The sequence below is a fragment of the Tilletiopsis washingtonensis genome (assembly GCF_003144115.1).
Source record: "Tilletiopsis washingtonensis strain MCA 4186 unplaced genomic scaffold FA09scaffold_11, whole genome shotgun sequence".
Taxonomy (NCBI): domain Eukaryota; kingdom Fungi; phylum Basidiomycota; class Exobasidiomycetes; order Entylomatales; genus Tilletiopsis; species Tilletiopsis washingtonensis.
The window spans coordinates 125,213-150,971 of NW_020312008.1; the positions used below are offsets into that span (position 1 = coordinate 125,213).

Sequence of the window (25,759 nt, forward strand, 5' to 3'; positions counted from 1 at the left end):
AGGTCGCTCGCTCGCTCGCTCCCCACCCTTGCCTCACCACCACAACCTCACTCATCTCCCACCACCTTACACACACTTCAATCATGTCTGCTCAGTTCGACAAGGTGCGTCTCGTGTGGGCGTCGCATGGGCAGCTGGCGCAGCTGCCTGCTCCTCCGCGAGCTGGGCAGCCGCGTCACGCGCCGTCGCTGCGTCGTCTCTGCGTCCGTCGCCGTGCAATGTGCTGACTCATCTTCCTTTTAGGCCGTCGCTACCGTCGGCTCCATGCCCAAGGTGTGTAGCTGCGTCGTCGCTTGCGGACGTGGAGGAGCTGGAAAGAGCGCGCGCAGAAGACGGACGGAGAGGATGGGGAGCGCAGGAGGTGGACAGCCTGCGCCTGAGAGGGCACAGCAGCGAGGCTGCTCGTGCTCTGCGACTTTGTGTCCGAATGGCTGCGACTGGCACTGTGCACTGCAGGACAGGCGCTGCGCTGCGTGGCCTGGTCGCTGTTGCCGTTTCAGCGCGCTTCAGCTGCGCTTCTGCGCATCGTCGTTGCGTGGGCGCCAGGAGCTTCTTTCCGCTCATCGGGCGTCGTTCCGCTGCTCTCTTTTCCTCACTACACCTTCGTCCCGCATCTCTCCCGTCGTGCTGACGCTTCACGCATCACAGGACGGCCCCGTGCAGCCCACGCAGACCGACCAGCTCAAGTTCTACGGCCTCTTCAAGCAGGCCTCGATCGGCGACGTCAACACGTCGCGCCCGGGCATGATGGGTGCGTGTGTGCCTCCTTTTCGTAGGCAGGTCGCCTGTGCTGATGTTGGCATACTCGTTCAGACTTCACGGGCAAGGCCAAGTGGGACGCCTGGAAGGCCAACGAGGGCACGAGCCAGGACGACGCCAAGAAGCAGTACGTCGAGTACCTGCTCGAGGTGAGTTGCGCCGTCGGCCTGGCGAGGTTCGGAGCAGAGCGAGGGCGGGCAAGGGCCGAATGCTGCGCTCGCTGCTGGGCTAGCAAGCAGCGCCGCTCGCGAGGCGAGCGAGGCTCAGCCCGTGTGCACTCAGACAGCGCGAGCCTTGCAATTGTCCGCGCTTCTGCTCGCTCTGCGGCTCGCGTCTCTTCATCGCCCTCAAGCTAACCCTTTTCCCCGTTCGCAGCTGCTCAAGAAGCACGGCGGTGAGCTTTATCCCTCTTGCCTCGCAGTCCGTGCCTCGCACTGACTCTCCGTTCTCGTACAGACCACGAGGACGCCAAGAAGTGGATCTCGGAGATCGAGTCGGCCTAAGCGTCTCTCGTCCGAGCCGCCGCGTCGTGCGCACGCACCGCGTCTGCGGCCGCCGGACTGCTCCCTCGCTTCGTGATGAGTTCAGTCCGTTCGAATGCAAAGATTGCCATACCTCTCTTTCCTTCCTCTTCTCACGTGCGAGTCTCGAGCGACCTGCGATGACGCAGAGATGGAAGGCGTCGACGTATGCGTCTCATCAACGCCCGGACCCTCTCTGCTGCACTCCTGCTTGCGCCGCCGCATCACGCGCCCACGGCGTCGGCGGCAAGGAGGAGGCGGCCTGTGCGGGATTGCCGCGCGGCAGTGCCGCATGCCTAGCTTGGGAACAGGGCTTCGCTCCTCGCGATGTCGGATGATGAAGGAGAGCTCATCTCAGCCCTCGCTTCCGCCGTGCGCTGCCTACTGGCCCGGTGCCGCCGAGGAGGGGCCCGCTTCATCATCGGCATGCCTGGACTGCTCGGCAGGATACTCGGGTGCCGTGCTGCTGCTCATGTGCTAGGCTGAAGCGTCGTGTCCTGGCGATGCCTCTTCAAAGTCGTTGTCGCCGTCGTCGTCGAGTCTCTTGCTTCCTTCACCACCATCTCCTCCCTCTCAGGCGTAAGCGGTATGGCGACCAGCATGTCCTCCTCGCAGCCCTCCGGCGCACACGGTCTCTTCTGGAGTCTGCTCTTCGCACTGCTCCTCCTCGGCATCCTCACCGAGCGTCTCCTCGTCTTTCTCCACTCGTGTCGTTCTTCGCCTCCCCCTCTCTCGGCGCAGCAAGAGCGCATGCTGAAGTGCCACGCTGTCGCCGACGTTGCAAAGGCACAGAAGGAGGCCAGCCTGCTCCTCCCCGTCTCGTCTCCCTCCGCCTCGACCTCGACGTCCGGCGGTCAGAAGCAGAAGAGCGGCAAAGGCGGCCAGGCGTGGCTGCTGCTCTTCGTCGGCGCAGCCTGCACACTCAGCGCAGCGGCCGTGGCTCTGCTCGCGACGGCCGTGACCGGCGCGCTGTTCTACGCCTGGAACGAGGAGCACGTTGCTGATTGTACGTGGCTTTGCCCTCTCCTCTCGCCCAGAGACGATGCCCTGACAGCTCCTGCCAGATCTGCACCTGGTAACCCATCTCTGCATCATCCTCATCACGCTTAGCGAGGCGCAAACGGCCGCGCAATTCTGGATCATCCTCGAGCGTCCCTCGAGCGTCGGTCTCGTGCTTCTCGGCGCCCTCGGAGCTCAGTTCGCGACGGGCCTGGCGGGCGGCATCACAGCCTTCCGAGGGCAGCCGCACGTCGACTCGCCCGGCAATGTCGTGGTGGATATCTACCTCGGCATCACAACCGTTCTTGCGCTGTGTGAGTCGTCTGCCTCGTGCCTCTCATGCAGCATCAGGCTGAATACGCTCCACTTAGTCCTCGCAGGCATGTTGGCCGCCTATCTGCGCTCGGCGCCCAACGGCCCCTCGGCACACGGCTTCACGACGCTGGCGCGACGAGCGATGCAGAGCGGCGGGCTCAAGGGCGTGATGGCCATCGGCACACTTGGGCTTCACGTCGGTCTCTCCTCTCCCGTCTGGGTCGGAGCACTCACTGTCACAGGCGTCACGTACGCCTGCTGCATCATCGGCAACCTCAACGCCCGCCATTCGCTACGCTCGGCTCTGCAAGCCACGCTGACAGAGGTGTCGCGCACCGAGGCCTCGGCTGGCCCGACATGGGCTCAAGTCTCGGACCTCGTCAACGCAGCTCAACGCGCCTCGGCCCCTCAGACGCCAATCTCACTCTACGCTCCGAAGCTCCAGCTCGTCTGCAGCACGCCTGAGCCGGCGCAAGGCGCGGGGTCGCTGCCGCAGACGCCCCAGCCGAGTCTGCTGCACCGCCGTCGTCGCACAAGTATCGACCTCGAGCTCGAGGAGGTCGTCACGGGCGACGAGACGCAGGGCCACGGTCTCGGAGGCATGCCGCACTCGCCTCGTTTCCTGGGCTCGCTGCTGCGTCGCTGCGCAGACCCCTCGCCGCGCAGCGCCTCGTTTGCTGGAGACGCTGCAACCTCAAACGGCGGGGCCTCACCGTCGCCGAGGAACAGCACATTTGGCCTCTCGCGCTCGCGTGCAACTTCGATGGCGGGACATGGGAACGCAGAAGCGATCTCTCCGGTAAGTCGAGCAGGCGACGAAGCACGAAGCCGCCTCGCTGACGTCCAACGTAGACGAACCCCACACACCAATAGGACGCCGAGCGCTGCGCGAGTGAGTTCCATCTCCCCTCGACCTCGCACCCTTGCTGACGCCGCGCAGGTCCGACTTATGACACGGCGTCCTTCACGACGTGCGAGATGCCTTCGATGTCGCACCAGCACAGTCAGGCGAGCCGCGCTCGACGTCAAGCCTCGACACGCTCCCAGAAGCGCCGCAGTCTGCCATACGTCTCCAACGGCGAAGGCTACGGCAGCCAGCAGAGCCTCGGCCGCGAGCTCTCGATGCAGAGACGCCCCTCGGCGCCGTTGCCGGGCAGCACGCCGCCTTCGCGTCCGCAGCGCTCGCCCTCGCGCAATGCGTTCAACGCAGACGACACGAACGATGAGAACGAGCCCGCTGCCGAGGCGCAGCAGAGCAGCGACGTCGAGACTGTCGCTGGCGAGCGTCGCCGCTCTCTCCTCTGATCTGACTGTACTCCTCCACACTCTCTGACTCCTTCCCGCGCCCCTCGTCGCTGTGCCTCCTTGTCCTGCCCTCCTTCACACGCTCGAGTCGTGGGCAATGAATCGCTCGGGCGTTGCATCTGCCGCTTTTGGGGAAGCGTGGTGTACATGCGTGAGATGTGTGTGGTGTGTGTGTGTCGAGGAAGACCCAGAAAAAGTGCAGATAGGAAGGAGATGACGTGTCAAGGCATAGCATTGGCGCATCGGAACCGCGCTGGCATTCCGACGCGGGCAGCGCAGGTGCTTTAACGGTACGACTTCTGGCGACGGGCGCGGGCACCCTTGCCGCCGTACTTCTTCGGCTCCATGCGGCGCGGGTCGGCGACGAGGAGCGTGCGGTCGTAGGCGACGAACTGCTGGCGCAGCTCGAGGGCGGAGGCGGCGTCGTGCTGTGGACCGAAGTGGATGAGCATGCATGCCCTCGCTCTGCGGCTGTGTCTTCCTCTCTCGTGCTCTTCCCGCGCTCCCAGTCCGCAGGTGCATGCCTGGCGTCCGACTGCTCCTTCCTTCTGACAGGCGAGCCGTCCCACATCGCACCACTCTGCTCTCCTGCTTCCCTCATCTGCTCTCCTTCTCCTGCCAGTCATGTCCCGCTTGCCCTCTGAGTACTCACGTGCTTGGCGTAGTACGCAACGAGGCCCTTGGCAATGGCCTGGCGGATGGCGTACACCTGCGAGGTGTGGCCACCACCCGAGACGCGCACGCGGATGTCAACACCGCTGAGAGGAGTGATCGTGTGAGCGTGAGCCGGCGCTGCTGATGATACGAACGGGCGTATGCGCAATGCCTGCAAGCCTCCATCACGCAGCGGCCCGGCACTGACTGCCTGCATCTGCCAGCTGCAGTCGAGCATTGGCGCTCCCGGCCATAACAATTTCGCCCTCACTCCCCCTTCGCGTGCCGTCGCTCTGGCCCGCCCGACTCTCGCTCGAATGCATGCACTCACGCGAACTTGTCCTCGCCGACAATCAGCACGGGCTCGTAGGCCTTGAAGCGCAGGATCTCCGGCTCGACGAGCGCGATGGGCTGCGAGTTGATGCGGATGAGGCCCTTGCCCTCCTTGACGTGGGCCACGGCCGTGGCCGTCTTCTTCTTGCCGAAGCACTGCACGGATTGCGACATCTGAACGAGAATCGAGGTCAGTGGCACGTACGATGTGATGGTGGTGCGGAGCGAGAATGAAGATGGCAGAGCACTGGCAGCAGCTGCGGCATGCCTGCGCGCACGCCTCCGCTCTCGCCGGCCCGGTTCCACCCTGCGCGTCGCTTCTCGCCGCCCTCTCCCAGGCGCAGCCCAGACGCAGCCAGCGCTTCCCTAAGGGCTGCAGTCTTTCCCGCTCTTCATGCGTTGACGCTCTCGCTATCAAGGCGAGAGACATGCGCGACCGCCATCTCTGTGTCGCTCCTTGGCAGAGCCTTTCTGGCCAGGCCGAGCGATTTTGCCGCGCCAGGATGAGCGCGGCGCACCCGGCCGCCTGCTGCGTCGTGCCGATGCACATGCAGCGTGCTATGTGCGCACGTATAATGCGCCAGAGAGGTGCGAGGACGAGAGAGGGCACGGCATACGAACCTTGAGGAGTGTGGTGACGGGTGTGAAGGTGTGAGCCAGCGAGCAGCGCTCTTGCTGGGCGTGGGCCGCGCTGCCCTGCCGCTTCCGCCAGGCTGACTGCAAGACGCTGGCGGCGCGGCAGCCAAGAGAGTCGCACGCGCGGCCGCCTGACTTCCAAGGCGGCGCCAGCCACGCGTCGGTCGAAAATTGCCGACGCGTGCCGCAGCAGCACCAGCACAGCGCCGCCGGCGCCCCTGGACGTGTGTCGGGACCGCTTCGAGCGTCTGCTGCCTTGCGGAGACAGCGTCGTCAGGCGGTGCACTGCTGCCCTCGCCGAGGCTCAGAGGTCCGACAAGAACAGCGATCAAGGGACATTTGCATGCTGCTGCGAGGTCCCTGCCGCCTGCAATGACCCGCCAGGCCTTGCCGCACCGCTGGTGCTGCCCGGACTGCGGTCCCATGATGCTGGCGACGACAGGATCAGCGAGTACAGTACAGCAGAGCAGCAGCTCGTGAGCTCGGCGACGGTCAGAGGGCGACTTGGGCCAGCATGCCGGCTAGCCATTTGCCGTAGCGAACCACAGACCCATGCAGTGCAGCCACCGCACAGCCGTCTTCTCTCCCATAGAACGCTCAAACACAGACTCTGAGATGCAGACGTTATGCCATGCTAGCTTTCAGACCTCGACTGCTTCAGATGTCGCATCTGCTCGCCGGAGATGGAGGAGGAGGGCTCGGCGGCGGGAAGAACGCCAGAGCACGTGACTCGCCCCGGCGCCGCCCGACGAGGCGAGAGGTGGAGGCAGGGCGCGGCCCGGCGGTGCTTGCGTTGTCTCCCTCGCCTCGCGGCCGCGCTGCACCAGGTCGACCAACATGCTGCGTGAGGGAGACACATGCTTCAGGTCTAGGCCCTGATCCTTTTTCTCAACTGCGGCAGGCTCAACAGCGCTGGCCGTGGCGCAGAGGGCGGAGGGACAAGAGGGTCCGGTCTGCGCCGACGCAGGCACGGCCGAGTTCCGTGTGGGGTAGCTTTTTTCCTGGCACAAGCTTGAAGTGCGGCGCCGAGTTTGTATTGCCCAGGCGTTAGATAATTTGAAGTGTGCTTCTCGCCGGCCAAGGCTCTGACCGCGAAGGCGAAGCTTCGGCCGGCGTGAGCGCCCGAGGAAGCCCTAGCAGCAGTCAGCGGTCAGCAGCAGCAGCAGGACAGCAGCCTCAGCAGCATACCTCGAACGCACTACCACCACAGCAGCTGCACTCCTCGCCCCTGCGCTGCCGCAACCCTCTCTCTCCGCTGCGCCCGCGTCCGTCTGAGTCGCGCCGCTGCGTAACCCCCTCCTCCCAGCATGTCGACCGCCGCCGACGCGCCTGCCGCTCCGGCTGCGGGCCCGGCGAGCGACGTGCCCGCTGCCGAGCCCGAGCAGCAGCAGCCGGCCGCCGAGCCGCAAGCCGATGCCGAGCAGGACGCTGCTGAGGAGCTCGACCCCGGTGAGTGCCCTGCGCTGAGCCGCCATTCGCAGCTCCTGACGCTCCGCGCAGAGCTGCAGGCGTTCGAGCTGGCACTGCACCTACCCGCGCGGCCACTGCTGCCCACGGGCGACGCCGCCGCCGGGCTGCCCGAGGTGCCGTCGCCGCTGCGTGTGGCCGTGACGGCGCAGGAGACGCTCAACGACCTGCGCCTCACCATCACCGACAGCCCCGAGGGCTACTGGCTCGGCGCCTTCTGCTTCCGCCGCGCACCCGCAGCGCAGAGCGGCAGCAAGGCCAACGGCGCCGCCCGCAACGGCGCACAGGAGCTGGGAGAGCGCGTGCCCGAGTGGGTCGAGCTGCGCGAGGTGTTCAAGGACGTGCCGCGCGAGCAGCGCGAGCTCCACGTCGCCCACGGTGAGTGCTGCAACAGCAACGTCCTTGAGGGCCGCACTCACGCTGCGCAGTCCACTTCAACGAGGCCGATGCGCGTGCCCACGTGCAGCGCCTGCGCGAGCTGCTCTCGGGCGGCCAGGCGGATCCGTCGTCGCTCGGCGTCGACGGCGGCATCAGCGTGCACGACGCCGTGAAGAACCCCGAGCTGTGGCACCGCGAGGCGGCGGCCTCGGCGTCGGGCGCCGCAGCCCAGAAGGGCAAGGCGAGCAAGGCGCAGCTGGCGCAGCAGTCGGCCGCCGAGGAGGCAGCGCAGGCGCAGTACAAGACGCCCTTCCTTGACTGGAGCGGCTGGGCGGCGAGCCCCATGTCGAGCCTGATCCCTGAGCAGGCTCGGGCACCGCGCGCCTTTGCGCCATGCCTGCGCACGCTGGCCGTGGCGCCATGGAACCCGCCGCCGCACTACCTGCGCATTCAGGGCCACCTGCTCTACCTGCACGTCGCCACGCTCGAGGGCGAGCACATCTTCATCACCGCCACGACGCACGGCTTCTACATCAACCGCTCCACCTCCTTCACCTTTGACCCGTCGCCGCGCGACGAGCCGTACTACTCGTGCAGCCTGTTCGACATTCTCTGCGGCTACTCGAAGCTCTTCCTCGCCAACTTTGCGCGCCTTTTCCAGGACCCCGTCTCGCAGCGCGACTACTACGCCGTCGTGCCGATCGCCAACTGCCTGCCGGCGCACCCGTGGCTGGCGCGCGTGCATGCGCACACGCCCGATGCGCTGCGCTCGCAGGCGGCCTTCCTGCTCACCGGCGCCACGTCGCCCGACACGCTCGAGGGCACGCGCGACTGGAATGACGAGCTGCAGAGCACGCGCGAGCTGCCGCGCGCCACGCTTGCCGAGCGTCTGGTGCGCGACCGCGTGCTGAACCGCGCCTACGCCGAGTTCACGCTGGCCGCCGTGCGTGCCGTGCCGCGCGTCGCTGGCGGCGAGGTGCAGGCGATGAACCCGATGGACCGGCCCGATGCGCGCATGTACCTCTGCAACAACCTCTTCCTCAGCAAGGGCGCCGACGGCGTCGACATCTACCCGCACATGGGCGGCGACGAGGCGGCGCACGTCGCCGTCAGCAAGGACCTGCACGGCATCCGCGCGCTCAGCAACCTCGACGTCGAGGGCCTCTGCCTGCTGGGCACCGTCGTTGTCGACTGGAAGGGCGAGCGCTGGGTCGCACAGAGCGTCGTGCCCGGCCTCTTCCGGAGGCGGGACGAGGACGAGCTGGAGGAGGGCGCCGAGAGCAAGCCCAAGGCCGAGTCCGCTGCCGCTACCGAGCCGGCCGGCGCACTCGGCAAGATCGACCCCAAGGAGGACACGCAGGTAGTGTACGGCGGCGTCGAGGGTCCCGAGGTGATCCGCACCGACGCCAGCTTCCACAAGCTCTTTGGCAAGGTCGCCGAGGCGCTCCACCTGGCGCGCCACGAGGTGCCCGACGCCGAGGGCGAGAAGAAGGACCTCTGGCTCAGCGTCGACTCCAAGGGCCTGCGCGGCGCCGACGGGCGCAAGTACGCGCTTGACCTGGCGCGCCTTAACCCCGTCGACATCGAGTGGCTGGAGCGTGACATCGACGGCCCGCTCGTCACTGGCGACGCGGCTTCAGCACCCGGCGCATACCCGCACCGCATGACGCTGCTGCGCCAGGAGCTGCTTGAGGTGTACTACGACGCCGAGTTCCGCAAGTGGGCGCGCGAGCAGCTCGCGGCGCGCACCGCTGAGAACGAGGCAAAGGCAGAGGCAGAGAAGCCTGCTGCCGACGCCGAGGCGAAGGAAGGCGAGGAGAAGGCAGAGGCTGCTGCGGATGCCGGCGAGGCGGAGGCCAGCACCAAGGCGCCCGAGCCGACGATTGACCCCTCGCAGTTCAAGCTGGCGTTCAACCCCGACGCCTTTGTCGAGTTTAAGGGCGTCGCGGCCGATGCGCCGGCCAAGGCGCTCATCACCGACGAGTCGGAGCCTTCGGTGGCGGCTGTGCGCGCCGCCGCGCGCTACCTGCGCGATGCAGCCATCCCGCGCCTCGTCACCGACGTCGCCAGCGGCCTCTTCGCTGCGCAGGACGGCTCGACGCTGACGCGGCAGCTGCACGTGCGCGGCATCAACGTGCGCTACCTCGGCTACGTGGCGCAGCTCTGCGAGCCGGAGAACAAGGACAAGCTTGACCAGAACATGCTCAGCAAGGCCGGCCCCGGCTACGAGGGCTTTGTTGCCGCCTTCAAGCGCATTGCCGTGCAGGAGATGGCGCTGCGTGCCAGCAAGCGCCTGCTGCGCTCCAACCTGGCCGCCGTCGGTGCTGCAGAGGCGCCGGCGTGCGTCTCGCACTTCCTCAACTGCCTGCTCGGCTCGGCACGAGAAGCGCAGCCGACGGCCGTCTGGACGCGCTCGCCGCTGTCGACGAGCAACGAGACGCCGGCGTGGACGGCGCTGACGCCCGAGAGCGTCGTCGAGAGCGTGCGCTTCGAGGTGCGCCGCCGCTACCGCTACGAGCTGCCCGAGGCCTTCTTCAGCAGCGAGTTGCGCAAGCCGCAGCTGCTGCGTGAGCTGGCGCAGCGCTGCGGCCTGCAGCTCAAGCTGCAGGACTACAGCTTCGACGCCGCACCGGTGCAGAACGGCACCTCCGCCGACGAGTCGACGGGCGGCGAGGGCAGTGCTGCTGCCACGGTGGCGCTCTCGGCCAGCGCCGCGGCCAACGGCGTGCAGAAGAAGAAGAAGAAGGGCTCCAACAGCGCTGCGCCGCCAAAAGCTCGTCGCGTCGAGCGCAAGCCGCGCACGACGACGTTCGAGCCCGAGGACGTGCTGCACCTGCTGCCCGTCGTCAAGGACTCGACGCCAAAGAGCTCGCTTGCCGAGGAGGCCTTCGAGGCCGGCCGCATCAGTGTCGGCCGCGGCGACCGTGCCATGGGCGTCGAGCTGCTGATGGAGGGCATGGGCTTCCACGAGCAGGTTTACAGCCTCGTGCACCCCGAGGTCGCGCGCTGCTACTCGCTCTTCGCCACCATCGTGCACCACTTTGCCAGCCTGCAGGCTGTCGAGCACGACCAGCGCGTGCGCCTGGCGCAGCTCGAGGGCAAGGAGCCGCCGGCGGCGCCCGAGCCGCACGAGACGCTCAGCCTCGCCAATGCCGTGCGCTACCAGCGGCAGGCCGTGACGCTCTCGGAGCGCACGCTCGGCATCGACCACCCCGAGACGCTGACGCAGTGGCAGAACCTCTCCGTGCTCGAGCGCGCCGAGGGCAACACCGAGGCGTCGCTGCGCTGCCAGCAGCGCGTGCTGCAGCTCTACGAGCTCCTCTACGGCCCCGACCACCCGGACCTCGTCAACGTGCTCACCAACGCTGCGCTCACGCTGCAGAACGCACGCATGTTCGAGCCGAGCCTGAAGATCTACCTCTCGGCGCACGAGCTGGCACTCAAGCTGCACGGCCCCGACTCGATCCACACGGCCAACCTGGCACACGAGCTGAGCCAGGCGCACACACTCTGCGGCGACCTCAAGAGCGCCCTCACGACGGAGAAGGAGGCGTGCCGCGTCTTCGAGGCGCGCCTCGGCAAGGAGGACAGCCAGACCAAGGAGTCGGAGCAGTTCCTGCAGTCGCTCACCACGTCGGCCGTGCGCTACGCCAAGATGGAGCGCGACGCTATCGCCAACGCCAACGCCACTGCTCGCCGCGCGCCCGCCGGCCTCGGCAACATGGTCGGTGCTCAGCGCGCGCAGCAGCAGCCCGACGCCGCTGCCGCTGCTGCCGCTCCGGCGCCCGCCACGGCCTCGTCGCGCAACACGGTGCCGTCGTCGGGCAGCCTCGACGACCTTGTCGCCTTCATCCACGGCGGCGGCACCGCCACGGCCTCCAAGGGCAAGGGCAAGGCGACGCCGGGCATGAAGGGCCGGCGCAAGCACTGAGCTGGCAACATGGCCCGCTGGACGAGGATCTGTTCCGCTTCCGCTTTCCTCTGTGTAGCGACTTGCACTTTCCCAGGGCGACTTTCTTCAACCGCCCGATCACGCCTCTCGCATGCTCCCATTTGTCCTTTCCGTGCATCAAGGACCTCTTCAGGCAGCCCTGAAGAGCTCCGCTCACCCCTCCTCATCTCGCCCTTATTGCCGCGTCTACACCCCACCAACCTCACCACTCAAGCCTTCATGCTCAAAATGCGCCGCAGGGCGCACTGCAGCGCGCCTCGCAATCATACTTTGCGTCACGCCCAATTCTCTTTGCTGTGTCGTGTGGTTGATTAGTCGACATCGATGCCGAGACTGCGCAGCAGGTCGCGCTCCTGCGCCATGCGCTCGTACTCTCTGGCGCGCTGAGCATCTCTGAACGCTCTTCCTCCGTCATTGTCCTGCGCCGGCGCGCCGAGCTTCGGCGCGCCCTCGTGCGCCGCAAACTCGACGGCACCCACGAGTTCGCTGACGCGCTGCGCCAGCCGACGCAGCACTGCCACCTCGTCTGGCGAGACGCGCAGGCCGAGACGGAACAGCTCTGTCTCGCCGATGACGCGGGGACGACTGCCGCCGGAGGCGTGCGGACGCACGTAGGTCGCGCCCAGCTGATGTGCGTGCAGCGGCGATTGCTCAGAGACGCCGAGGATCAGCTCGAGTGCTGCGGCGCGATGTGCGGCGCTGGGGAGCGCATCGAGTGTCTCGAGGGCACGCCAGAGCGCCGGCGCCATGCGTTGATGCGTGCCATGCGGCGTGAGTGCCGCTTGTTCGGCCGGATAGAGCAGCGCACGGAGCGGCGCGTCCGTGGCGATGCTCAACACCTGCTCGCGCGTCAACGGCTTGACGTCTGCGGCGCGCAGCGGGTCGAGGAAGATCATCGGGTCCGGCTCGGGCGGATAGGAGAGCGAGTCGAGAGCGCGCAGCTGAGGCGAGGGCGGGCGGAAAAGTGATGCGGCACCGGGCGTGCTCGTCGAAGGCACTGTCGGCAGACCACCGTCGTGCAACGGCGCGCTTGGCATCGGCTCGTCCTCTGCCTTGACGCTCGGCTGGCCATTCTCATCGAGCATCTGCACCTTCTCTCTCCGCTTGCGCTGCTCCTCTGCTTCTCCCGGCGTGCCCTCGACGCCGCAAAGCGCATCGTTGCGGACTAGGAAGCGCACCACTTGCGCCACGTAGTTGACGTGCTGTGAAATCTCGTTGGCGAGCAGAGCGCGCAGGGCGTGTGGCGCCTGGAAAGGGTTTGGCGGCGGCGCTCGAGGCCGGGCTCGGCGCTTCTCGGCTGCAGGAGCGGCACCTCGTCGTGCAGCGGGCGCAGGCGCAGGCTCGCGATGCTGCGACTTGCACTGCGAGCCGTAGTTGCAGCGCCCTTGCAGCCAGAAGCGGCATGTGGGCGCCGAAGGGCGCGCGAGTGTCTCTTCGGGCGCACGACTGCTCGTGGAAGCAGCTGTGGGCTCGTCTGCAGGCGCCAAAGGTTCGGCCACAGCGGCCGGCTCGCTCTCCGCGTCGCTGTCTTCGGAAGAGACGCTGCTTGACGAGCTCAGCGGCGAGGCTGGCGGATCTGGTGCTGGTGCGCGGCTTGTGGCTTCCTCGGGGGGCCCATCATCGTCGCTGTCCTCGTCCTCGGAAGCGTCAGGCGCTACGACCGGCGGGGGCTGCACTAGTCCTGCTTCTGGTGCTGGCTTTGATGCCTCTCGTGGGTCAACCGGAGCAGCCACAGGCTTCCCCTGTTCCTCGATGCGAGGCCGCTTGACAGGCATGCGTCCGCGCGTCATGCCACGCGCATCCTCATCCCAAGCCTCTTCCCGCTTGCGCGCCACGACGGCCGCCGAGGGCCAGCGCTTCTTGCGCTCGCGAAGCCACATGGCCACCAGCTCGGGCGTGGAGAGGGCGATGTTGAGGCCGGCGATGACCGGACTGCGCCTGTGCGTCAGTCGCCGTTCTTGCCTGTGGCAGAGCATCTGCAATGCTTGTGCATGCCAACTCACCCATCCTCCTCGTCCTCGTCTTCACTGCCATCCCTAGCGCGTCTTCGCTCCTTCTTCATCCGCTCTTTCCGCTCCTCTTTGGCAATTGGATCGATACGCTCCAGCTCTTCTCTTCCGCCTGGCGGAAGGATCAGATGCCTGTCGGCGCGATGCAGCGTCATTGCCGTTGCGTCGTCGCTGCGCCAACCACACGGCTCTGCGCCTTCAGCGTGGCCGCAGACGAGAGCGCCGCTGCGGCCGTGCTGGAAGACAGGCACCTCGTCGTCATCGTCGTCGTTGTCTCGTCGCCGCGGAGCGCCTCGATGTCCGCCACGCCCGCCGCGGGCACCGCCTCGGCCGCTGCTGCCGCCGCCGCCGCCGCGCCCAGAGCCGCGGCCGCGAGATGGGCCGGCGCCGCGCGAGGAGGAGACATGTGGGTTGGCCGCGGCCTGTGAGGGAAAGGCGGCGCTGGAGCGGCCCCACGAGGCCATCACGGCGTGCTGCAGCTGGGCAGCTGGCGAATTGAAGAGCGATGAGGAGAGCGAGGGTGGAAAGGTAAGGGCGTGGTGGAGAAGACGAGGCAAGAGGAGAGGCTGCTGGAAGTGGAGCATGGGCAAGAATTCGGCACCGCCTCGCGGGAGGCTCGTCACGTGGGGCGTGGGAGCAGCTGGTCGCGCTCCCACCAGCCAGACCGCGACGCGCGCTCGAAGGTCGCGCGCCGTGCCTTGACCTCCGACGCTGCTCTCCGCTCTACGCTCTCCACGCCGCCCATGTCGTACGCTCCGCAGCCCGGCACTCGCCAGGCGCCGCCGCCCGGCAGCGGCACGCCCTCGTCGCGGCCATACGCGCCCATGCCCTCGGCCGCCGCGCGTCCGTCCGCCGCCGCTGCCTCAGGGCCGTCCAGTGCTGCCGCCGCCGCCGCGCTGGCTGCCAGCCGCAAGCGAGCGGCCGCCGACGGCCTCAGCGCCGATGCCGCCTCGCTGCGTGCTGCCAAGCGCGGTCGCCCCACCAGCCGCGCTCTGCCGCCCAGCCTGGCGCGCGTCGTGCCCGAGAGCGCCATGTATGCCGACCTGCTGCGCATCGAGCGCGCCGTCGACTGGACCGTTGCACGCAAGCGCGCAGAGGTCGGCGACTCGCTCAGCCGCACGCCAAAGGTGAGGCCGGAGAGAGACGCAGATGTCCATCGCACGGCGACTGACCGCCGGTGTGCCCTTGCAGATGAAGCGCACGCTGCGCATCTTCCTCTCCAACACGTGCGCCAACCAGACGTTCCAGCGCGACGATGCCGACGCGCCCGCTGCAGCGGAGGGTGCTGATGGTGATGCAGCCGAGGGAGAGGGCGAGGCCGCCAAGGCAGCCGCCGCCGCTGCGACAACCGGCAGCGGCGACGACAAGATCCCTTCGTGGACGCTGCGCATCGAGGGTCGGCTCATGGAGCCAGCCTTCCGTTCCCGCGCCGCTTCGTCGCAGGCAGCCACCGCTGCCGCCGCGCGTGCTGGCGCTCAGCGCTTCTCCAATCTGGTGCGCACCGTCGTGGTGGAGCTGCAGCGCGACGCGGCGCTCTACCCGGCACAGAGCAACATCGTCGAGTGGCACCGGCCAATGCAGACGGCGCTGCCTGATCGCGCTTCGGCTGCGACGGGCCCGGCTGGCACTGGAGAGCCGCCGCTGGTCTCGGCGGGCGAGCCGTCGCTCGATGGTCTGGAGATCAAGCGCAGCGGCAGCAGTCCCGTCAAGGCGCGTATCGTGCTTTACCCCGCCCACACGCCGGAGCGCTACGCTCTTGCGCCCGAGCTCGCGGCGCTGCTGGACGTGCGCGAGGAGACGCGCGCCGGCATCATTGCTGCGCTCTGGGGCTACGTCAAGGCACGTTCGCTGCTTGACGAGAATGACCGGCGCTACATTCGCTGCGACGAGGCATTGGGACGCATCTTCAAGACGGAGCGCATTGCCTTCCACCACGTGCCGGAGGTGATCAACCGGCATCTGCACCCTGCTCAGCCCATCGTGCTCGAGTACTGGATCCGCACCGACGTTGCGGAGCACAAGCACCAGACGGCCTATGACATCGAGCTCGACCTCGATGACTGGGCCACGCGCAAGGCGCGTGAAAAGGTCATGGATGCGTTTGAGCCCGCCGGAGAGGCGGCTGCCGAGATCGCAGAGCTTGACGACCGGGTGAGTTCGCATGCAAGGCGACGGGAATGACGTTGCAGCGCTGACTCGTACGCAGATCGCACAAGCCAGTGCTTCGCTGCACACGCACGCGCTGGCGCGCGACTTCCTCGCCACGTTCGCTCAGTCGCCGCAGGCGCACCTGCGCAGCTGGCTGGCGAGCCAGAGTCGCGATCTGGACATTGTACTGGGCGCGCAGATCGCCGGTGCAGCGGCGGGCGGCGGCGCAGGCGTGGGCGCTGGCATCGGCGACGAGGAAATGCGGCGCGCTGAGACGTTCAAGGGCAAGTGGGTTGATGAGGCAGTCGTGAGTTTTCCATGTGACGCGTGTAGCCTTGCCGACATGCTGACGTCGCCTCTCAGATCGTGCACGAGTCAGCTCGCTACGCCGAGAGGCTGCAGGGCCTGCAGAGCCAGCCGGCACTGCCCGTCACGGGCCCGGCGCCCGGCATGGGCAGCATGCCGCCGCAGGGCCGGCCCGGCGGCGCCGGTGGCATGATGCCGCCGCAAGGGCAGCCGCGCCACGGCGTGCACACGCCGCAGCAGACGCCTATGCAGCCGCTGCGGCGGTAGGGCTCCATCTCGCGCATTCTCAGTCTCACTCGTCTCGCGGTCGTAATGTCACACCTTTCTCTCGCAATTTGCAGCCAGGACAAAGAGTCGTGAGAAGCGGTGACATTCTCAGACGGCCAGCAGCGCAGCAGGCGCGCAGCGTCGGTGCCAGCCCTGTCCGCCAGCGAGCAAGAGGATAGCCTCATCGCGCTCCTCCTCCTCGGTCTGTGCGTACGAGGAGTCGTCCCCACGACCATCCGTAACCTCGAGGCGCGGCGGAATCGTCCAGTTGACGCTCGAGCGTGGGCCTTCCTCGTCCGGTGGCGACAAGGGCGCAAGCGGCGTCGGCGCAAAGTAGCCGTCTGCAGCGGGACCCTCATCCGTGTCGTAGCCGAGCGGTCGAGCCACGCCCTTGCCCTTGTCGGGCCGCGGCGAGACGGCCGGCTGCAGAAAAGGGCTGGCAGGCCGGGCTGCAGGAAGCTCGGCGGCGATGCTCGACTTGCGCCGCATCAGCTCGGGCCGCAACGGCGTGCCGGGCGCCGAGAGCGAGCGCGACATTGGTTCTGCTGCGGCGTATGGCAGACGGGCTTGAGTGACGCCAGAGGCAGCCTCGGCGGCGGCGGCGGCGCCAAACAGCGCCATGTGGCATCCTTGGCACCGTGCTGCTGCGCTGGCTGGACGCCAACCTCGCTGTCGCTTGCGGGTCAGATCCGAGAGCGCGCCGTAGACATCGCGCTCAACGAGCTTGTGCGTGAGGCCGAGCACGTCGACGCGCAGGCGGTAGGCGCTCATCAGGCCGTCGACGACCGAGCGCACCTCGGCGTAGTATCGTCCCTGCGCATCGCCGTCGTCGACGAGGCGCCGGAAGAGCGCAGGCGGCGAGATGTGCTCGGCAGCGTTGGAGGAGATGAGCGCCACGAGCGTCTCCTGCACCAGCTCGCGCGCGAAGACGAGCGATGCGCTGCCATGTGCTGCGCCTGCCTCGGCATCGGCAGCCGTAGAGGCAACACTGTGCACCAGCCCGACGAGCGAGCGCAACACGCGGAACCAGCTCTCGCCGGCTTGCGAGGCGGCGCTCTCGGTGCAGAGACGCACCGCCATGTGCGTCAGCAAGCGAGTCTGCTCGATGGCATCCTGTGCGTCGGCGGAGAGCACGCCGTTCTCGTCCTCTGCGTCGTCGGCGCGCAGCACCAGTGCCTGCGTCGCGAGCAGCCGGTCGAGCGCCTGGAACGCCTCTTGCTGCTTGCCGGCTCGGTCCAGCGCCCACAGCACGGCGTCGTAGCAGCCCTCGGCCTCGCAGACCTCAGTGACGTCGTCGAGGTCGAAGTAGTCCTTTGGCCGGGCGTCGAGGTTGCGCACGACCGCCCACGGCTCTTGTGCCGCAAGCAACGAGATGAAGAGGCTCCGTGACTCGGTGCCCAGCTGACTGTCAAGGGCCGCCGAGTGGGCATCACCAGCTTCCGCCTGAGCAGGTGACAGGCAGGCGTGCAGATAGGCCAGCTGCAGTGGCTTGACGTCGCCCAGACGCGCGAGCACTGCATCGTGGCGTGCCGGGAAGAAGCGCGCGATGAGCTGGACTGCTCGCTCCGCATCAGCCTCGACGAGCTGCGGCGCAGCGTCGACGATCAATGGGCCAAGCTGCTCATCATAGACCGAGCGATCCTTGCGTCGCGAGGCTTGGCTTAGCACCTCCTGCAGCTGCGCAAAAGTGTCGTGCGCGCCGCTAGCGTCGCGGATGATCATCGTCACAAGGCGGTCCCAGCGGCCCGCAGAGCGATAGGCCGACTGCAGGATGCGGTAGAAGCCAGCCTGCTCGAAGGTCTGCAGCAGGTCTTCGGTGTGCTCGGGGCGGAATGCCGACAGCAGACATTCGACAGCAAGCTGTCGGTCCTCGTGTGACGCTGCATCCGTGTTGACTGCCAGTGCAGTCAGCAGCCTGCGCAGCTCCAAGGCCGAGAGCTTGACAAATTGCGGGTATTTCGGTGCGTTGCGCGCGACAAAGAGCTGTGCGAACGTTGCGGCGCTCTGAGGCAGTCGAGCGAGCGCCTCGCCGGACGCAGCTTCGTCGATGAGCTCGAGGAGCACCGAGACGATCAGCTGACGCGTCACCACGCCAGTCGAGTCGTCATCGTCGAGATAGGCGTCCTCAAACGCCACGTCGAGTGCGTCCAGCAGCGCCTCGGAGTCGAAGCGCAGCAGCAGGCGCAAGTAGGGGTATGTCGGCTCGGCACGATCGTGCGTGGTATAGATGCGCTCGCCGCCGGGCCCATCCGGCCACACCACTGTTCTGCCGGACAGAAGGAAGGTCCACAGCGACGACTTGGCGCGCAGGGCCTGCTCGGCCGGCAACGGCTCCTGGCTCGGGTATGCGCCGCCCGTGAGCGCCACTGAGAGGTATGAGAAGATCTTGTACACCTCGACCTCCTCGTGCTCCATCATCGCCTCGTCGCGCGCGTCGCTCGGCGCTTCTGGCTCTGTGCCCTCCGCCCTGTCGAGCACGCGCCGAAGAACAGCTAGCAGCTCGACGACAGGCGAGAGGTAGTCCTGCAGCGCAGCCGTGTAGACGTAGATGAGCGCGTCGAAGAGTCCGCGCTCGAGGCAGAGCGACAGCGCCTGGTCGAGATCGAGGCACATGGGATCGACGTGCCAGATGACGCGCTCCGCCAGCTCGTACTCCTCGCGCGACTTGCGGAAGTGGACGAGACGCTGCACCACGGCGACGGGCAGCGTGCGGATGCGCCCCGACACAATGTACGTCTCGATCTGCTCGACGAAGAGCGACTCGATGCCGGCGTCGGCAAAGGCATCGTACACGTCGCCGAAGAGAAAGTCGAGATCCTGCAGCGCGAGGCACGCCTCGGCGCAGGAGCGCGCCATGCCCTCAAACAGCTGCGTGCGATCGACGCCGCGTCCATCGGGAGTGACGTGTGTCGAGTCCGTCAGGCGCTCGGGCGAGAAGGCCCACTGCACTGCAGCACGCATGAGCTCCCGCACCTTGACGCCGACGACTTGCTTCTGCGCCTCGCGCTCTTCGGGAAGCCCGAGTGTGCCTTCTGGCGCGGCGCCGTTGTAGTACGCGGTGCCCAAGTCGATCGCAGAGAGAACGTCACCGCCCGCGACGAGCGTGAGCAGATGGTCTGCCCATGTCTGCGGCGTGCCGACCAGCACGTCTTGCGCTGAGAGGAGGTACACCTGGCCCTTGTGCGTCTGCACGCTCTGCGAGACGAATGGCGCCAGGCGCGTGGCGGCTCCCCCTGCGGTTTTGAGCGCAAGGGGCGCGCCGAAGTCGTGGCGCACCAGTGGCGGGATCGCCTGCGGCAGGAAGTGTGACGAGACGCACTTGCGTGCGCGGAGCGAGAAGAGGGAGAGCGAGCCGGCGTAGTCGAGCAGGATGAGATGCTCGTGACTGAGCCACTGCAGCGCCGCGATCATCTCGTGGTGCTCGTAGCCCTGCTCTTCCCGCATCTCGAGCTCGTTGCGGTACGTCGGCTCGCGCCCGGCGCTGCGGTCCGCCACGCGGATCTTGGCCAGGCGCAAAAAGAAGAGCTGCCGCCCGAAGGAGTACGCCAGCACGGGCTCTGTCTCGCCAGACGGCGCGCTCGAGGGGGCGTTGGCAGAAGTGGGCGCAGCGGGAAACCAGGCAAGCACGCCGCTGACGACTGTCTCGACAGAGCCAGCATCTGGCGGCGCAGGTGCGAGCGGTGACGTGGCGCCAGAGCGAGGTGCAGCATCTGGAGAGCTGCGATCTGGCACCGGCGCCAGGCGGCGATACCACGTGCGTGCAGTTGGCTTGAGGCCGACCACGACGAGCTTGGCGGGCGTGAGCAGCGCCACAAACTGAAACTGATCGGCAAAGTGGGCGCTGGGGCCGAGCGGCAGCGGCGCCATTGCCAGCACGATCGACCTGCGTGAGGGCGGTGGGCGCGGCGATGGAGTGTCTGGCGCTTCGTCGGCAGCGTCCTTTTCAGCCGGCGAGGGAGGCACGTCGGGATACCGGCCTAGAATGCGCAGCGTGTCGTTGGACGACACGCCGAGGATCTTGCCGAGGGCATGGAAGAAGGAGAGGCCGTGCTCGTCGGCACTGACGATGGCGGTATGCCGTGCGCCGACGAAGCCGAGGTGCAGGATGCGCGAGCCAACCAGGTGGCCCTCTTTGCGCCCAGCACGCACAGCCGCTGCCTCGACTGGCGGCACATGGCGCGCCGGCGTTGCGGGCCGCGCCAGGTCGAACAGCAGGATGTGGCCCGTGTCGTGGCCCACAGCGATAAAGGTGTGGTCGGACGAGAAGGCCAGAGCCGAGACGACGCCGTACGGTGATGCTGCAGCAGCACGAGTCAGTCAGAACCCGAGCTGCCGTGCCAGAGCACACAGCCTGGCCCCCGCTTCTCCACTGCGTGAAGCAGTGCTCTGCACAGCCCTCATCCGCCCTACTGGAAGCTGCAGACTCACGTTCGCCTTTGCCGATGCGCAGCACCTCTTCCGCTCTCCTCGCGCCAGTCACAGGACACAGCTCCACCAAGCCCGCGTCGTTGCCGCGAGCTACGCGCCCGCCTCGCACCGCCAGCGCCGTCCCTCTCCTCTTGCGGCGCTCCGCGTCGGCGTCTGGCACCGAGAGCACTGCCCAGCGAAAGGGCGCGCCGGGCCGCACAGATGGCAAGCTGGATGTCGAGCCAGAGGCGATGGCGCCGTCGCCCTCGTGCACGTTCGCAGCGCGCCCTTGCATGTCTGCCTCGGCGTGCGAGGGCAGCCGCGCGCCTGGGCCATACGGGAAGGCCCGCGCCCGCTTGGAGGGCTGTGATGCGATGCTGGTACGCGACGAGGAGCGCAGTGCAGCCAAGCTCGGCGGCGCGAGACCGTGTGCGCTCGACGAGGGCATGCTGGCGCTGTAGCTCGAGGCGCGGCTGTGTGCTATGCTGCGCTTCTCTCCCAGATCTGGCTCGAGCGCCGAGGCGCGCAGCCGCGACAGCACCGGGTAGGCTGAGGGCCTGCGCGGATGCTCTCCGGACCGAGCACCGAGCATCGAAGAGCGCCGCGAGGATGTGGTCGAGAAGGCGGCGGGGCTGAGCAGCGAGCGCTCCGGCAGCTCGCTGGCGTCGCCGGCTGGCGGCGGATGCGGGTACTGGAAGCTCTCCTCTTCGTCGTCGCTTCCTGCGGCACCGTTGCGCTTCTCCGCCTCGTCATCCGAGCCATTCTCGGACCCAAGCGCAGCGCGCAGGCGCCTAGGGTAGGTGGCTGCGTCGAAGTGCATGTTCTCCGAGTCGGACGAGGAGCTCGAGGAAGTGAGGATGGATGCGTGCCCGAAGAGCGTCTGCGACGAGTCGACGGAGCGCAGCGAGCGTGCGGGCGTGATCATGGCGGCATCGTGCCGGATGCTGCCGCTGCTGAACTTTGCCTGCAGCGGCGTGCGTGGCTCGTCGGGCTCCACGTCGAGCCCGGGCAGGCGAGACGGCGTGCCGTTGCGCTGCCCGTCCAGTGGAGGCGTGCCGGCAGCAGCCGCCGACGCGCCCTCGGCCGCGCCAGCAGCGGCGTGTGGCCTTGAGGCGCCGGGCATGCGGCAGCAGTGATGGATGCACGAGGGCGAGAGGGGTATGTGGATGGAGCCGAGAAGGTCGCGTGCCCGGTGGATGCTGCCAAGCCAGCTTGCTGTCGCGGGTCCACCGACCGAGCATGGCCCGGGCGGCGCGGCACGGCGCGCGCCGCGTGCGACTGCTGCCAACAGCAAGCGCGCGGCGCTGCCTTGTTCGTGTGGCTGGCCGCCGCTCCAGGCCCTCGCAACCTCCCTGCCCTGCGATGAGAGGGCGAGCCTGATGGAAGAGGTAGTCAAAAGTTGGCACTCTACAGGCGCGGATTTTGGCATGAAACGCAGAGCAGCACGGCCTGCAACGAAGCACACACAGCGCGAAGGCGGCGCGGCTCACCCGGCGTATGGGCCCAGCGCGGTGCGCCGCGTCCACCGTCCGCGATGCGGAGGGCGGCACCCTCTCCTACCTCTCTCTCTGCCCTCACGGTAACATTCTCAGGCCAAGATGCACATGATCTCGGCGTCAAGCGCAAGCTCTGCCGCTGCGCTGCTGCTGCTGCCTGCAGGAGACTTAAAGCTCCGGCCGGTACACGTGCACATCTCGTTGAGGGCGGCTGCACACCATCGCAGCAGCTCAGCGGAGGCCTCTCAGCGATCTCCATGCAGCGCAGCACATACGCCAGCCCAGCGGCTTTGGAAGGGCGACGGCGCCGACAATCGAGCATCGGCCGCCTCGTGCTCGGCCTCCGAGGAGGCGTGAGAACGGCATCCCTCTCTCGATCCGCAGCTCTTGCAGCACCTCGCAGATTTGACGCGGGGCGCCGCGGCTGTTGCCGACATGCCGAAGCGAGGCGGACTTTTAGGCCAGGGTCGGCATGGGCCGCCGGCCGCGGCAAGAGAAGACGGCGGCGATGCGGCAAGTCGCCGCGCGAGGCGGGGGCGCGCCGGCAGCGGTGCAATAGCAGCAAGGCAGCGTCAGGGCACGCGGCGCCTCCACACCGCCGGCGCACAGCCAGGCACGCTCGCTGCCGCTTCCCGCTTCCCTCGGCAGCCTCAAGAAGGACCTTCTTGCGCCGGCGCTTGCTCGCCTGCTTCTGCCTTCTCACCACCCACACCCTCACCGCACCTCACCCCACACCTCACCCACCATGGCACTCTCGAGCCACGTCAACGCCGACGAGCTGATGAAGGCGGCCGAGGACCACCCGCACCTCTCGTTGCTCAAGCGCGCCGGCGGCGGCAGCAAGCGCCATGCCTTCCACACGTCGCACTACGGCCGCTACCAGTGCGTGCTCAGATGGGCTACTCGCTGCTGCTGCCTATCCGCTCACATTAGCTCGCCCGCAGGACCGAGCCGATTCCCAAGTACTCGCTGCCCTCCAAGGGCATCAACGCCGATGCCGCATACAACGTGCGCACGCCTAGCGCCTGCTCATAGCCCGCTCTGCTGACGTCTACTGCACAGCTGATCAACGACGAGCTCAGCCTCGACGGCCGCCCGGCGCTCAACGTGAGTGGCTCGCCTCGAGCAGCCGCAGCACGCATGGCTGACACGCACGCATCCAGCTGGCCTCCTTTGTGCACACCAACATGCTGCCGCAGGCGCACCAGCTCATGACTGAGAACGGTGCGTGATGCAGGCCAGCTCACAGCTCTCACCCGCTCACGTCACTCCTCTTGCAGTCAGCATCAACCTGTGCGACCAGGACGAGTACCCCGCGACCATGGCCATCCACGGCCGCTGCGTCAGCATGATTGCCGACATGTGGCACGCGCCGTCGGAGACCAACGAGCAGGGCGAGCGCCAGCCGGCACAGGGTGTCGCCACGACGGGCTCGAGCGAGGCACTCATGCTGGCGGCGCTGGCTATGAAGAAGGTCTGGCAGCACAAGCGCAAGGACGCGGGCAAGAGCTTCAAGGAGGTTAGTCCACTGGAGCGGCGATGTAGCATTCGGCGGCTGATGAGACTCTGCTCAGCCCGGCCCGAACCTGGTCTTCGGCGCCAACGCGCAAGTCTGCATTGAGAAGGTGAGCGCAAGTGGCACCGCCTCAGCCATGCCCTTCGCTGACCCCTCCTCTCCAGGCCGCTCGGTGAGCTGCGCAGCGCTGCGTTGGATTTGAGCGTGTACTGACCATTATCTCCAGCTACTTCGACATTGAGGAGCGGTGAGTCGCGGCGCAGGCCTGCCTTGCCCTTCACCTCTCACACGTTTCCCTCAGCCTGGTGCCGACGAGCAAGGAGAGCAAGTACCGCCTCGACCCGAAGAAGGCCATCGAGATGTGAGCCTCACCGCGCTAGTCTGCGCGTACCGTCACTGACGCTCTCGCAGGTGCGACGAGAACACCATTGGCGTGGTGGTGATCCTCGGCTCGACGTACACGGGCCACTACGAGCCCGTCGAGGAGATGAGCAAGCTGCTGGACGAGTACGAGCAGCGCACTGGCCAGCACATTCCGATCCACGTCGATGCTGCTTCGGGCGGCTTTGTTGCGCCCTTTGCGCACCCCTCGCTCAAGGTGTGTTGCCTCCGAAGCGAGACGTGCGGCAGCTACTAATGCACTCCGCAGTGGGACTTCTCGATTCCCCGCGTCGTCTCGATCAACACGTCCGGCCACAAGTTCGGCGGCGTGTACCCGGGCATCGGCTGGGTTGTGTTCCGCAACTCGGCCGTGCTGCCGCGTGAGCTGGTGTTCGAGCTGCACTACCTCGGCTCCGTCGAGTACAGGTGGGTGACCGCGCCTCCGCACAGCGTCAATGCAAAGCTGACCCTCTGCCCAGCTTCGGCCTCAACTTCTCGCGCCCGGCCGCGCAGGTCATCGCGCAGTACTTCAACCTCATCCAGCGCGGCTTCCAGGGCTACCGGGATGTCATGGAGCAGGACCTCAAGAACGCGCGTCTGCTGTCGCGCGCGCTCGAGATGTCGGGCTACTACGAGGTGCTCTCGGAGATCCACCGGCCGGTCGGCGGCGGTGCGCTCAAGGAGGGCGCCGAGGAGTACAGCGCCGAGGACTTTGAGCCGGGCCTGCCCGTCGTGGCGTTCCGCTGGACGGACGAGCTCAAGGAGAAGAACCCGCACCTCGAGCAGAAGTGGATGCAGACGCTGCTGCGCGTCAAGGGCTGGATCGTGCCCAACTACGAGCTGGCGCCCGACTGCCAGGGCACCGAGATTCTGCGCGTCGTCGTGCGCGAGCAGGCGTCGGAGGACTTCATTGACCAGCTGGTGCACGACGTGAGTCGACCATGCGCTTCCTTGCGCCTGCCGCAGCACTGACCTCCTTCCTCAGATCCTCTCCGTGACGGAGGACCTGCTCGACCGCGGCTCGTCGGCACAGCACCTCGCCATGCTGGCGCACAAGGAGCCGCAGCAGGACTCGTCGAGCGGCAGCGGCCACGGCAAGCACCGCCACCACAACCTCAGCAAGGCGCCGCACAAGCCGCCGCACGGCTCGGGCCACAAGGCGACGGGCTACTCGAAGCAGTGCTAGAGCGGCAGCCGACCTTGCATACCACCGGGCTCCTTGAGCTCAAACGCACATCTCTGTTCACTCGTAATGAAGCCTTGACGCCGCACGCCCCCAAGCCTGACCGCTCATGCGAGATCGTTCAGCTCCTGCGAACGCACCTGCACGCTGCATGCAAGCGGCTGTCTCACGCGGCCGCCTCGGAACTCCGTCGACTGCAGATCATCAGCCAGCCACCAGCGTCAGCTCGAGGCCCTTGGCTTTGACAGCTGTCCCGGACACATTGCCGCTAACGTCAGGCCGAGCCTGAGAGTCCTCGGAGGCAGCGAGAGCGGTGCCTTTGAGCCTGTCAAAGGGGCGCAAGCCTGTGGAAAGGATCGGCCTGCAGCAGCGCTCTTTTTGGACGCTGCAAGCGCCCGATGCCGCTGTGGCGCGTGCGGCTGCAGGCGCTGCGTCACCGTGCCGCGTCGAGGCACGGCTGCCATCTCCAGGGCTGTGAGCCTCATCCAGCGCTGCAACGCTGCTCAGCAGACAGCGCCAGGAGGACAAAGAGGCGCGAGCCGGTGAATGTGAGAGTCGCAGCTGCCTCTGAGAACATGCACGGCGAGAAAGAGGCCGAGCGACAGGCGAGCCAAGAGCATCCGGCTGATCTGGGCGACGCATGACGGGCGCGGCGTTCTTGGACGCGCGCGAGGCACGCTGCGAGCCGCGCGCGCCGTGAGCGGTGCCGAGGCATGAGAGGGCACGC

General features: G+C 67.3%; 10 protein-coding genes across 10 annotated transcripts; 6 read left to right on the top strand and 4 right to left on the bottom strand.

The window, feature by feature from the left end:
• Positions 1-83: 83 nt before the first annotated feature.
• Positions 84-1,262, top strand: FA09DRAFT_338808 (acyl-CoA-binding protein; the record flags this gene model as incomplete). Its single annotated transcript, XM_025744145.1, has 6 exons — positions 84-104; positions 244-273; positions 649-751; positions 814-908; positions 1,135-1,153; positions 1,216-1,262. The coding sequence occupies 6 exons, from the start codon at positions 84-86 to the stop codon at positions 1,260-1,262; spliced, it is 315 nt and encodes a 104-aa protein (XP_025598106.1).
• Positions 1,263-2,514: 1,252 nt separating this feature from the next.
• FA09DRAFT_28394 (hypothetical protein) lies at positions 2,515-3,597 on the top strand. Its single transcript, XM_025739857.1, has 4 exons — positions 2,515-2,593; positions 2,651-3,393; positions 3,447-3,486; positions 3,535-3,597. Exons 2-3 carry the CDS (start codon positions 2,662-2,664, stop codon positions 3,465-3,467), a joined length of 753 nt encoding a protein of 250 aa, XP_025598107.1. The 5' UTR covers positions 2,515-2,593; positions 2,651-2,661; the 3' UTR covers positions 3,468-3,486; positions 3,535-3,597.
• FA09DRAFT_28398 (hypothetical protein) lies at positions 3,420-3,982 on the top strand. The gene is made up of 2 exons (XM_025739858.1): positions 3,420-3,486; positions 3,535-3,982. Exon 2 carries the CDS (start codon positions 3,544-3,546, stop codon positions 3,925-3,927), a length of 384 nt encoding a protein of 127 aa, XP_025598108.1. The 5' UTR covers positions 3,420-3,486; positions 3,535-3,543; the 3' UTR covers positions 3,928-3,982.
• Positions 3,983-4,004: 22 nt separating this feature from the next.
• On the bottom strand, positions 4,005-5,508 carry FA09DRAFT_329987 (putative 40S ribosomal protein S16). Its single transcript, XM_025742420.1, has 3 exons — positions 4,885-5,508; positions 4,552-4,657; positions 4,005-4,327 (listed from the first exon to the last, which is right to left on the bottom strand). The coding sequence occupies exons 1-3, from the start codon at positions 5,058-5,060 to the stop codon at positions 4,184-4,186; spliced, it is 426 nt and encodes a 141-aa protein (XP_025598109.1). The 5' UTR covers positions 5,061-5,508; the 3' UTR covers positions 4,005-4,183.
• Positions 5,509-6,719: 1,211 nt separating this feature from the next.
• Positions 6,720-11,610, top strand: FA09DRAFT_329989 (hypothetical protein). Its single transcript, XM_025742421.1, has 3 exons — positions 6,720-6,971; positions 7,023-7,367; positions 7,418-11,610. The coding sequence occupies exons 1-3, from the start codon at positions 6,830-6,832 to the stop codon at positions 11,296-11,298; spliced, it is 4,368 nt and encodes a 1,455-aa protein (XP_025598110.1). The 5' UTR covers positions 6,720-6,829; the 3' UTR covers positions 11,299-11,610.
• Positions 11,481-13,871, bottom strand: FA09DRAFT_360655 (hypothetical protein). The gene is made up of 2 exons (XM_025745255.1): positions 13,323-13,871; positions 11,481-13,251 (listed from the first exon to the last, which is right to left on the bottom strand). The coding sequence occupies exons 1-2, from the start codon at positions 13,790-13,792 to the stop codon at positions 11,631-11,633; spliced, it is 2,091 nt and encodes a 696-aa protein (XP_025598111.1). The 5' UTR covers positions 13,793-13,871; the 3' UTR covers positions 11,481-11,630.
• Positions 13,872-14,044: 173 nt separating this feature from the next.
• On the top strand, positions 14,045-16,114 carry FA09DRAFT_329991 (hypothetical protein). Its single transcript, XM_025742422.1, has 4 exons — positions 14,045-14,455; positions 14,520-15,479; positions 15,535-15,783; positions 15,840-16,114. The coding sequence occupies exons 1-4, from the start codon at positions 14,072-14,074 to the stop codon at positions 16,047-16,049; spliced, it is 1,803 nt and encodes a 600-aa protein (XP_025598112.1). The 5' UTR covers positions 14,045-14,071; the 3' UTR covers positions 16,050-16,114.
• Positions 15,953-21,642, bottom strand: FA09DRAFT_329992 (hypothetical protein). The gene is made up of 2 exons (XM_025742423.1): positions 20,478-21,642; positions 15,953-20,347 (listed from the first exon to the last, which is right to left on the bottom strand). Exons 1-2 carry the CDS (start codon positions 21,577-21,579, stop codon positions 16,158-16,160), a joined length of 5,292 nt encoding a protein of 1,763 aa, XP_025598113.1. The 5' UTR covers positions 21,580-21,642; the 3' UTR covers positions 15,953-16,157.
• A 1,039-nt stretch (positions 21,643-22,681) lies between these two features.
• FA09DRAFT_318774 (glutamate decarboxylase) lies at positions 22,682-25,311 on the top strand. The gene is made up of 13 exons (XM_025740913.1): positions 22,682-22,834; positions 22,897-22,960; positions 23,015-23,059; positions 23,116-23,176; positions 23,233-23,471; positions 23,527-23,577; positions 23,633-23,640; positions 23,695-23,715; positions 23,770-23,829; positions 23,880-24,066; positions 24,118-24,275; positions 24,329-24,779; positions 24,835-25,311. Exons 1-13 carry the CDS (start codon positions 22,698-22,700, stop codon positions 25,033-25,035), a joined length of 1,683 nt encoding a protein of 560 aa, XP_025598114.1. The 5' UTR covers positions 22,682-22,697; the 3' UTR covers positions 25,036-25,311.
• Positions 25,081-25,754, bottom strand: FA09DRAFT_28585 (hypothetical protein). The gene has a single exon (XM_025739891.1). The coding sequence runs from the start codon at positions 25,672-25,674 to the stop codon at positions 25,237-25,239; it is 438 nt and encodes a 145-aa protein (XP_025598115.1). The 5' UTR covers positions 25,675-25,754; the 3' UTR covers positions 25,081-25,236.
• Positions 25,755-25,759: the final 5 nt, after the last annotated feature.